General features: G+C 31.5%; 1 protein-coding gene across 1 annotated transcript in view; it reads right to left on the bottom strand.

The window, feature by feature from the left end:
* The window catches only part of LOC111001424 (pre-mRNA-processing factor 17), a 26,333-nt gene extending 14,349 nt beyond the window's left edge, over positions 1 to 11,984 (bottom strand). The window contains exons 1-10 of the mRNA XM_022271323.2: positions 11,682 to 11,984; positions 11,332 to 11,608; positions 10,802 to 10,955; positions 10,345 to 10,460; positions 9,857 to 9,960; positions 9,253 to 9,360; positions 8,695 to 8,803; positions 7,392 to 7,546; positions 7,103 to 7,236; positions 6,604 to 6,825 (exon numbers count right to left, since the gene is read on the bottom strand). Of these exons, the coding sequence (XP_022127015.1) occupies positions 6,604 to 6,825; positions 7,103 to 7,236; positions 7,392 to 7,546; positions 8,695 to 8,803; positions 9,253 to 9,360; positions 9,857 to 9,960; positions 10,345 to 10,460; positions 10,802 to 10,955; positions 11,332 to 11,608; positions 11,682 to 11,852 (1,550 nt within the window). The 5' untranslated portion in view covers positions 11,853 to 11,984. The remainder of the gene's footprint in view (positions 1 to 6,603; positions 6,826 to 7,102; positions 7,237 to 7,391; positions 7,547 to 8,694; positions 8,804 to 9,252; positions 9,361 to 9,856; positions 9,961 to 10,344; positions 10,461 to 10,801; positions 10,956 to 11,331; positions 11,609 to 11,681) is intronic.
* Positions 11,985 to 12,173: the final 189 nt, after the last annotated feature.

Here is a 12,173-nt window from a genome sequence, read left to right as displayed (position 1 = left end):
ACTTTAATTATGACCGCAGAATTTCTTGGAAAACTACTGTTCAAATTCCTTTTTTATAAAGGCATAAAAAGAATAAAACATACCTTATATAAAAATTTCAAACTGTATTAACACACGATGCAATGAAGAGCCAATGTCTAGGTCATTGCAACCTTCACATTTAAATAGTAATTAATATTATTCATAAGTTCGAAAACAACGTGTATGCATAAAATTTTATAAGAAAATATATTATATATATATTATATTAGAACATAGGCAAGTATGCATAATAAATAAAACTAATTAAAACCTCATTAAGAACGTGATAAACAAAATTACAGTAACGGTACGATTGGAAGATTGTTGTAAAATATATATCAATATTTTGATCATCATGTTAGTAATTAAATTGTAAGAGCGAGATAGCGTATTCATTGGATCATTCAAAGTAGCAGATAAGCGATCCAGTATGAACAATTCATTTAGTTCAAGTTACTCTAGAGTGATATTTTTTTTTTATTAATCACCTAGTAATAAATAAAAAAATATTAAAAAAGAAACTGTTATAAATGTAATTAATAATAATAAATTGTTTCATAATAAAAGTTCATGTGTTGATTTACCAAGAGATTATGAGGGTGGCAATTAGACAACGATATACAGTCCTTGGCTCTATCTAACGTTTCGTTCTTCTCCTACTCCTGCGACATTGATTTCGTATTAGACCCAATATATGTGATTCATGAGATATTGAATAGAGAAGGCACTTGTGTCATTGCAGACAATTGTGCATTCAAAAAGGACATTTTGATAGAGCCTCAGCTAACTGTACGTTTGAAAATTACTGTAATTTTCTTTATTCGAAGCATATTGTTCGTATAATTATGAATAATAGTATAGTTATTATGTCAAGATCACATTACAAGGCAAGTGCAAAAACTGGGCGTGGCTCTGTTTAATTAAAACCTTGGTTCCTTATGCCTTACAAAAAGATTTCCTAAGTAGTATATCTATCTGTCAAGTCAGCGAGTGACTGGTACATCAACTTGTCAGATAACGATTCAAAAAAAAAAATATGCTTTACAAATAAAATCGTACAATGATATTAGAGCCAATCGATGAAAAAACTTTAATAGACTTTTAAATCTGTGAAATTGTGTGTCTATTTAACCAAAGACAAAGGCGTAAACCAAAAATAATATCCAAGAATAGCTTTATACCTGATCCGGATATGGCGTATATTTTTTTAAATTTAAAATCATTACTAGATAATCAAATATTGTAGCCCTTGATGAGTATAACTTAAAAATCACCTTCAAAATCATCACAGTTAAGAATAGCTAATTGTTTTCAGTAATTTTGACATATTCTCGATTTATTTAATTAAGCATTAAGATTATCGTAATATAATATTGACGTCAAAGCAAAACCAGTTTTTAACTTTATCTTTGACGCGTGATAAAATATTTACTTGAGACTAATGAATTAAAGAAAATTCTGTGCCAAATGCATTTAAGACTACGCATAGTTGAACGTTACAATAATTTACGATACTCGGTATCAAAAGGTAAGTTGGGCAACTCGGAAGTTGCAGCTCCTTACAAACCAAAAAAAACTTGGCGATTAAAAATAGTGGCGGAGAGTTTATTGCCAGTTCTTCTTGTCCGTTCTATACCCTTGATTGAGAACTGGCAGTAAATGTAAATAAGAAGCATAAAGCACTGATTATGTTTCATTATTGACGTTCATAAGTTCAAGTACATTGTGTTACCAAAATAATTAAAGATTTTGAATTTGAAAGTAGCGCAGCGTCAGACGCTCATGAAGCAGAAACGGATTAAGGGAAATAACTGTTACCGTTCCTTCCGTCGCTAGTGAACACATGGGGCTGATAGGTTTTATTGGGTTTTATCCATTGCAACGTGTTGCAATTAAAATTTGTTTAATAAGTACGTCTTAAGCTTCCTCCTTAACTCAGGCGACTTTTTAAAGCTGTTGGCTCTGCGACACTCTAGTTCTAGTTGTAAATATATTTGCTGATTTTTAATACCAACAAAATAAAAAAAACTCTTAACACATATTGATAAAATATGTAAACCGCCATTTTGTTGCGGATTACATTGGTTTTACAATGGTATGCATTTAATTGTATTTGCAGTAAAGATGTTGATTGAATCTACTTAACTGCGACATATTGTCACCAAGGTTGTGTACCAAATTTCAGATCAATCAATGAAGGGTGTCAAAATTCAATTAATTGATTTTACCCAAACAGGTTTAAAAAATCGTTCAAACTGTGAAATATTTTGATCATACACGGACAAGAATTTTAAGTATAGAATTTTATTTCGCGACATGTCCTCTGTAAATGGGCACAAAAAAAGACAGGATCCGGCATAACTTGAAATAAAAACAAGCAGATTTTAGCTCGTCTAGTGTAATTAACATAATAACGTTAGGATCGCTTTATCTAAAGAGTTCAGCGTTCGATAGCATTTATTTAGGTTTTTGCCATAGCAACAGAGATAGTATAGATTGATTATTTCAGTGTTGCCATATTGAATTTTCAGACTTATATTTATTTATTTTTTATAACTGAACAAATCAATAAAAATATAACTTATATTTAGTAGGACATTGTGTTGGCTCTGAAATCATATTTTATTATTTTAAAGTGCATACAGATATCTGCGACCCAGGCCATTTTTTTAAATTATACTTCTTTTGGCGCGTTTACGAAAAATTATGATGGTAAAGTTTTGAGACGCGCGCACACCGTCACTGCCCCTCCAGATTCTAGAGTTCCTTTCTACGATACGTGGCCAAAGAAACTAAGATTTTTACGTTTAATGCTGATAGATAGTCACTGCTTTGTATTTTCTATGTAATAAATTTTCCCCAGTTTGTGCGTAAATTTCTAAGCTGGTCACAAAAACGAAATAAGCATACGTGACCACTGAGAAGTTGCGTGATTTCAAAATACTAGTTAACACCGGTTCCACTCGCGAATTTGCATCAGTCTCTCTCTACGTTTAATGCCAATATTAATTAGCATTTTGATGACAAAAAAAACCAATATCCAAAAATGGATTCAGAGATAACAGTGTGAATAAATTTGATTCCTATATATAATTATGCATATAATAGTGTCATTGTGTAAATTTAAAAATTAATAGGTTTTTTTCTTAAATAAGACATCTCCTACCAACTCAAGTATCACTTAAGGTTCTTCAACGAAAAATCGTACTTATTCTTGAAATGCTAAGGACTTGCGAGCCCGGTGGCAATGTGAGTCTCCATGGGCGGCTCCATAAGTGGCAGACTTAACATTAGATGACCGCAATGGTGGTTTGAAGGAAGGAGGCCCGTTATAAAAAAATAAATAAACTGTACCGACTCAAAATGTCGACCATGTGGCGAATCTAACCGGAACTATACATGTATTATATATTGGCTCACAATCGACAGTTTACAATTGAGTTATATTACAACCTAACGGTTTTTACAATTTTACGGTGACATACATATTTTATAGATGAGACAGGGTTTAAAAAACATTGGAATATAAATGCTGATAAGTTCGTAGGCTGACACATAGATGGCGCTACTAGTATTTAATTCGAATGATTTTTAGTCAGCCCTAACCTTTAAACGACACGTCTATAAATTTGACAGCTGTCACACTATTAGTTTGTAAGATTATTTAGAGTGTATATTTAGTTGAAAATGCATATTAGTAGATAAAAATAAATTTCCTGTGTTAATAACGTGTTTTTGGCCAAAAAATATGATCGAAGCCAAGGCTTGACTGGATAATTCTATATATATAGTATAATCGTCAATATATATACAAAAACAAACAACAAAATTATATACCGCATTAATTGTGTATATTCTGAAATGATTTGTGCTAATTAACAGTAAAATTAAAATGATTCTCAAATATATTTTTTCAAAATATAGTCAATTAACAGGTTATAAATAAGTACAATAAATTAAATTGTTTTTCTAATAATATGAGCATTAACATATTATGTTAATTATGAATGTTTAAGCATAAAAAGCATTAGACAAACAAAAAACATTGCAAATGTCATTATAATACCTATAATGTCATTATAATTATTATTAATACCAGTAAAGGCAAGTTTATTAGCATATAATGTTGAATTATTAATGCGGACATTTGCATTATATTACAAAAAAATCTTTAAATCTTAACTTGTGAATCATCCGGACTCACTGCGAATGATCTACTTCGTAAAAATACAATTAACAACCAAATCACCAGCTTTGTGTATATGTCGCAGTAAATCAGAGAGTTAATTCAATCTCTAGACAGTTAATTAAAGATCGATATTCAATCAAGTCGCTAAAGTTCTGTCAGACAAGTGAAACAGAAACTCGTTAAACGTTTCGTTCACTAACTTGTCTGACGGAGCATTAGCGACTTGATTGAATATCGATTTTCAATTAACTCTCTGATTTAACTAATTTACTGCGACATATACACACGTGTATGTGTGTTCAGCGTGTACATTATATATACACTATATATTTGTATTAAAAACTTGGCGATTGAAAAGAGTGGCGGAAAGTTTCTTATCACTTCTTCTTGCCCGCGTTACTGGTAGTAAATGTAAATTTACAATTAATTTCATTTTTTGACGTTCTTAAGTGTACTTGTACACTATATTAATAAAGATATTTTGATTAATTGATTGATTAGACTAGGACAAGGACTTAATTTCTTCATTTTTTTAAAGCGAATAATAGGCAAAGATTTTTGAAAGGTTTTTCATGTATTCGTGAAAAGACAGATTCATTATTTAATACATTTCTACAATGTTCATTCTATAAAAAGTATCTTTAGACATGTAGACAACATTAAACAGTCATAATTTTTATAGTGAATTTTTAAATTTCCAACTAGACAACGAATATTTTATTTTTATTACTATAAAAGATACTATGCATAAGAAACTCATAAACATTGAGGCAACTAGATAATCTGGCAATTTATGTTTTGATTATTGAATTAGGTATATTCAAAATATCGCTATTATTATATAAGTTTTCTCATTGAATTCGTATATTGGCTAGGTAAAATGATATTAAAACTATCCATAATCAGTAAACTAAAGTACCTAAATGTATTGAAGAAAAGCTGTGTAAATAGGCTTACTATAAAGTTAACGATTATCTAATCACATCATAAGTCTTGTATGCCATTTTGTATGATGATTTGCTATTTTATGAGTACCCTCTGTCTACTTTGCCGATGAGTAGGGATGTGTAACGATTCAAATTTAATGAAATGGTGGAATAAGTGATACCTGTATTTTATATTCCAAAATAAACATATTTTTTTTTTTACGTATAAGAGTACCAGCAAATGTTATGACAGTTGCAAATTAGTCTATGTAAGTTTTGGATGTCAAAGTTACCCGACCGAATAATTAAGAAAACCAAGAAACTAACATGGTTTTGGTTATAAAGTTTTAATTATAAACAATGTATAAAGCAAATCAATGTCACATTAATTTGCTACGATAAGTTGCGAGAATATTCAGCAATAATTACGCGATAAATAACAATTAAATTTTAATGTCACCATGACGAGACAAGTTCTATTCGAGTATTTACATAATTTGCGTAGGTATATAAGAAAGAAGAAATATTTAGTTTTTTAAACAGACATTTTGAAGTGAAACCTCTTTATCATGAGGGTAATATTTTTACGGATGAAACGCAATAATTACATTAGCGTCACGAAGATGTGCAGCGTTTTGTCGAAGAAAAGAAAGAGCGATTAAGACCGATGGAGAGAGAGTGAGAATGGGAGATCGAGTAAATACACGTTGATGTATTCATTAAGTAGTTACATATACATAACTTTGAACGCAGATTTTGTTATATATTTATATTGTATCTCACAGACTCTGTGATTAGCAAAATCTGTTCTCTATGGCTTAAATTACAGATATATGTTTTTTTAGATATTTTACACCGTTTAGGTTTATTTAATTATATTTAATTAAGTTAGCTTTACTTAGTTTAACTTTTTAAACAATAAATTAATAAGTAACTAACTTTGATCAAATACCTTTTGACTCAACGTTATGTGATACATTGACATTCTAAATGTCAGAGGGCTCGAGAGTGTTGGCCTTTAAAGAATATAAAAAATCATTGGCGCTAAAATTTTTTATGTCTGAGCCTCAGATTTCTGTATCTGTTGCATGATTTGTGATCAGTTTCCTCACATTTTCCTTCACCGTTCGGCTAGACCTAGGCCAACACTACTCTCGAAGTAGGCCATGATTTTTAAAAATAGGTCCTTCAAAAAGCCGATATTATTTAAGAAGTGTTTTTGTAATTATGTTAATTTGATGGACTATATTTTGATTGTACATGATAAGGATTGTACATAAGTGCTCTTGTCTTGAAAGCTTCAAACATAACTATCCATTGCTTCAAGTGTACGTCAAACATATGGAGTATATAAACGTATTATGTAATGAATTATTAGATCCGCTTCAAAAGAGAAATTTCGTCTTATATACCCTGATAAAATCATACCGAACAATCGTATAAAACAAATTAAAAAAAATAACCTACCTCATATCCGGCGAGAAATCCACAGAGCATGCATATCCGGCGACCATGTGACCCGTGAACGTCTTCTTCCGGTTCATTTTGAATCTGTTCAAGGCGCTGAAGACGATCACCTTATTGTCCATGGACTGGCAGGCCAGCCATTTGCCATTGGGCGAGACCGTCACCGCCGGCAGCGAGTGCATGGTCGGATCTGCTATGTACTTCATGTCCACTGGAATGTCCCTGGAAACGGTTTCATATACAATTTCTGTGTTCAATATTCACGATTCATTCATAATGAATAATAATAATTTATTGCAAGAATATGGTACAAATGTGTAAGGTTAGTTCTTAAAAGCCCGGCAACGCACTCACGAGCCCTGTATCATCGAGTGTCAATGGGCGGCGGGATCAATGAGGACAATGGGCGGCCTTATCGCTTTCGAGAGGTCACTTCCAGGCAACCACAACATACTTTATAATTGTATTTTTTTTTAATTATCATATTTAAATAACTCACCACTCCCAAACCCTCAGACTCTTGTCATCAGAGGTGGTGACGAAACGTCGGTTCTCATCCACGAAGGTGATGGTGTTCACCGCACCCAAATGCCTATCGTACTCTTGGACTATTTCCCCACTTCTCGTGTCCCACTGCAAAGTCAATAAAACATATTTAACTCAAACTTAACGTTTACAATTTTTTTTTATTTTCCGATCTAAATTTCATTCAAAACGGTTCAGTATTTTTTAAATATCCACGCATCTGTAAGGTAAATTTTATTTTTAATCGGAACAAGCAGACTCACACATATAATCTTCTTATCGGAAGTACCAGCCACGAAGAGATGCTGTTTATCTTCATCGGGATGGAATTTGGCACAGTAGGGCACTTTGCGTGACGTAAAACGGGACACGCACGCGCCCGTCTCGCTGTCCCATAGTTTTATATATCGGTCATACGCTGAGAAACAAATGCATTAATCAAAAATCTATTTTTATACTTTAAATTTGAGTTTGTGCCCATATGACACACATATGGTTGTGGGAGCGTTCAAAAATTACGTAAAACCGTAACGTTTTTAGGTACCCAATAGTAAAACGTGTCGTTAGTGAGTGATTAAACCTAAAAAGTATAACCTAGTGGTGTTAAGCATCGAAAAGTCGAAAATAATATTAACAATAACGCATAAATCAATCCCTGCCTTTTTGTATCGATACAACTCAACCCAACCCCTCCCCACTCCACCCAACTACGTCACAAAAGACCCATGTGTTTTATATCTGTGACCATTATGTGTTTTATAGCTAAAATAGTCTTTATATCTAGGCAGACAAAATTTAACTTATATCAAAGACATAAATCATTTATTCTTTCATATATACACTTATGAGCGTCAAAAAAATTAAATTAATAATAATTGTAAATTTAAATTTACCGCCAGTTCTCGAATCAAGGTCGTAGAACGGAAGAGAACTGGCAATAAACTCTCCGCCACTCTTTTTAATCGCCAAGTTTTTTTTTCTTTTACAAAACGTTTGTAAGGAGCTGCAACCATTACACCATGTACCATATGACATCTTAAGTAATAAATAATAATAAAATAAATTAAAAACAAAGATTTGTCCTCTATCAGCCGGAGGCATGGTGAAATAGGAGCACACTTACATTCCCGTGGAATATAAAATGTATCATTTGCTTTCTAATTTCTCACCCATCCAATCACAATGTAGGTACAACTAGTAATATATAAAGAAAACTAGCTGATCCGGCAAACGTTGTTTTACCATGTTTTTGTGCCAAAAAATTAAAGTTTATAATTAACAAAAAAAACATAAGGGATGATTGTAGAGGGGTGAAAATTTAGGGTTGCAAATATTTTTGTATGGTGTATCGTAAAAAAATAAAAACGAAAAATTTTGTCTAAAAAATAAATTAAAAAATTTAGGGGTGGACCACCCTTAACATTTAGGGGGATGAAAATTAAAAGTTGTTCGATTCTCAGACCTACCCAATACGCACACAAAATTTCATGAGAATCGGTCGAGCCGTTTCGGAGGAGTTCGGTTACTAACGCCGTGACACAAGAATTTTATATATTAGATTGTTACCGGCAGAGACGAAATGACTGCCTGCGTTGTTGAAGTTGACGTCTCTGACGGCTTGACGATGGCCGAAATACGTGCGAACGCACCGACGATCCCCGTATACCTCCCATATCTGCAACAATTAAAATTCCCACCAATAAACATAATTAATAATCAAAATAGCAAATGCTTTGTTTTTTTTTTTCTTTTGGCTCTGACACAGTTAGTGCATTAGCCAGCGTCAAGTATGGATCAAATGCTTTAATACAAAATAAATTTTCGGTCAGCAAAAAGGGCAATATGAACATATAGTTGTCTCTTTTTGTTACAACATTCAAACAATTTGACAAAAAGAGATGGAGCACTTCTCTCACTCACTCAGTCAAAGCAGTCTGTCTGTTTTATGATAATCTGTGTTTTTGTTTCATTTATATATTTATGGGCATTACATAAACAAATATATTAAAATTCAAGAAATTCAAAAAGTCAAATAAAAACATTAATTAGTGTAATTTTAATTACACTTTAAATTTATATTACTATTATATTTTATACTGTCATTGAATTTTGGTCAAAAATTACCTTAACCCTGCAATCCATCCCAGCCGATAGCATGAGATGTGCCGTATTGGGAAACCATCGAACAGCTGCCACGCCCTTTGTGTGACCTTTCCATGTGAATATGTGTGACTGAAATATATATGATATTTCGTTATTTTCATTCACCAAATATTGTTTGGATAGGATTATTCAACACGCCAATTAATATATACAATACATTGTGACACACACACAATTTATATATAAAATAGTTGAAAATCTACACACATTATAAAGTTAAAAAATGTATTTAGGCCAAATATTGGAAATATTCTATTAGAATATCTTCAATCAAATTTATATTATAAATACATAAAACTGTAGGCAGTATGATGCTTAAGATACAAATTACTTACAATGTCTTTGTTTTAACTTAATTCAAAAGTTAAATTTAAACACCGCAAAAGATGACTGTGGCTTAGGTATTTTTTGAAATTCCATACGATTCCAAACTAAGAAAACTTTAAAATAATTAAAGTTTAAAAATAGTTTATCTAAGTATGTTTCTAGGCTCTTATGATTAAAATAGTTTAAATTATAATTAAATATTCAACTGCAATTAACGCTGCTATGTTTAAAATTTTACCTTGGGCAAAAAGCATTTGGCCGGAGGCGTATCACTACGTAATTGTGTTTCACTACGAGGAACTTCCAGCCACGACCTGCCTTGGTAGTCTGTAGCTTTGTCAACTGAAAATATGTTATTAATTTATTAATATAAGGAATTTTATTGTTTTTCCTAAATATAATTGAAGTGATTTTGTATACATTTTAAAAACTACCAAATTATCTTACAGATTGTTTTAAATAGATATTAGAACAGTAATGAAACTTATTTTCATATGAACTTCACAATAATTCAGAACCACATTATTTATTTATTTATCCTATATTGCCTTATCCAAAAACACATAACAAACAGTTACAAAAGATATAAGGCAAAGGGCGGCCTTATCGCTTACAAGCGATTTCTTCCAGGCAAGCCTAATGACAAAAACACATTATTGTATTAGCATTAGAATATGACAAATATTAATCTATTAAGCGGCTCTTTAAACATATAAGAAAACATACTATGAAATATAGATTTCTCCTCCAATGGTTTATCATCATCAACTTTGCCTTTCTTTTGCCTCTTTGCTACAATTTCTTCTAGTTCTTTCGCCTCTTCGCCTTCTGGTTTCATTATTCTGAAAATATAGACAGCCATCAAATCTAGTACACTTCAATCCATTTTATGATTGATTGAATAGCATTTATCAAACTTATATATGGGTCATTTTTATAGACAGAAAATATTTCATAAAAATTACTAGACTAGAAATTAAAATATTTTAATTGAAAAATCTCAGTATCTATCTAAGACAGATCTTTATTATAAACTATAAATTGCATTGCATTTTAGCTTACTATATATATAATATAAAACATTGTTACATTGTTGCATGCAATAGTGCATTTATTTAGGAACTTTTGTTTTTTATCAATAATAATATAATATAAAATACTTTTCTTGACTTGTCTTATATACCTTTTCTCACCAACATAACCACCCCACGGCCCTAAAAATCCCACTATATCTGAAGGGTCATCATTTTTATTCCTTTTCTTTTTATCTTTCTTCTTAATTGTTTCAAATACTGATTTTCCTTCTGCCTCTTCTGGAGGTGCAACAGTTTCAGACACTACAATTCAAGAACCAAAATTACTAAAGCATAAGTACCGTACCATAAATATACAGTTGCTATTGGAAGGACACAAGGGGGCATAGATTGTTTCCACAATTCACATATTATAACATGATTATAATTACATAAATACAATTTTAAACCTTAAATTTGTCTATATAAACATAATCTGTATACAATAATATTGTTGTTATATTTTTAAATATCCCTTGAAGAGCACTTCCTCGCTTAACATATAAGTACCGCAATACAGCAACGAAATGCTGCCAGTGTAAATATAAAGGTACTGTATATTTAATAGTTATGATTACTAATATGGATAACAGAGTTGTAATTTGATGCATTATTTACGATAAATGAAATTAAAACTTACCTACAATTCCATCACCTTTACCACAATCAGTTGAGGGTTCAGTTGATGGATCCACAGCATATCCATAGCTTGTAAATGTTCTCCGTTGGTTTTCAAACTGAAATTCACTAATATGTGCCTTTTCAACATAACCTGATAAAATATTCTTATTCGCTCTCATTTGTTGTGTTTGAAAAGGATTTTCTGGACCATATTCAGGAGCAAACAGTTCTTCATACTTTGGATTATGCGTCAATTCCTGGTTTTTTTGTATAAGTACTCTGCTATCATCATTATTCTGAAAAAACATTTGTAAAAATCAGTAGAGAGAATTCTTGCCTAGAACGGTGATATGTAAAGTATATACACACTGTGGGCATAACTACAGGAGCAGCACATATTTGCATTTTCTTAGCAAGAGATAAATTGGAATCAACAGGTTTCAAATGAGTCAATAACTTTTCATTGCTATGTTGTTGTAAACTTTCGGGGTCAGTTTCATCGTCTTCCGAACTACTTCCGTAGTGTTGTATATTCAGCATGATTATTTATAGTTTTATATATTTGTCAGTATTTTTATTTCACTAAGTATTTAATTAAAAGTCATATTTTATAAAAGATAGTTTTTCAAGCAGCACATTGCATTTTATTCACAAATAACAACAAATCAGTGTTGCCAGGTGGTCTTGGCGACGTACCCCTAGACTAATTTGATTTCCCCCCAAAAATCTTATTATTATATAATATGTTCCCCCCAATAATATACAATCAGTTAGATTAACCACAAGGATCCTATTCTTACGATGTGATCGTTCTACAATTAAGTTCCAAAATCAGGAACGTGATATACAATACCAAAAAAC

This window comes from Pieris rapae, chromosome 7, assembly GCF_905147795.1.
Source record: "Pieris rapae chromosome 7, ilPieRapa1.1, whole genome shotgun sequence".
In the NCBI taxonomy this organism is placed as follows: Eukaryota; Metazoa; Arthropoda; class Insecta; order Lepidoptera; family Pieridae; genus Pieris; species Pieris rapae.
The sequence above is the reverse complement of the archived record's forward strand: the minus strand, read 5'-3'. Positions and strand labels throughout refer to the sequence as shown.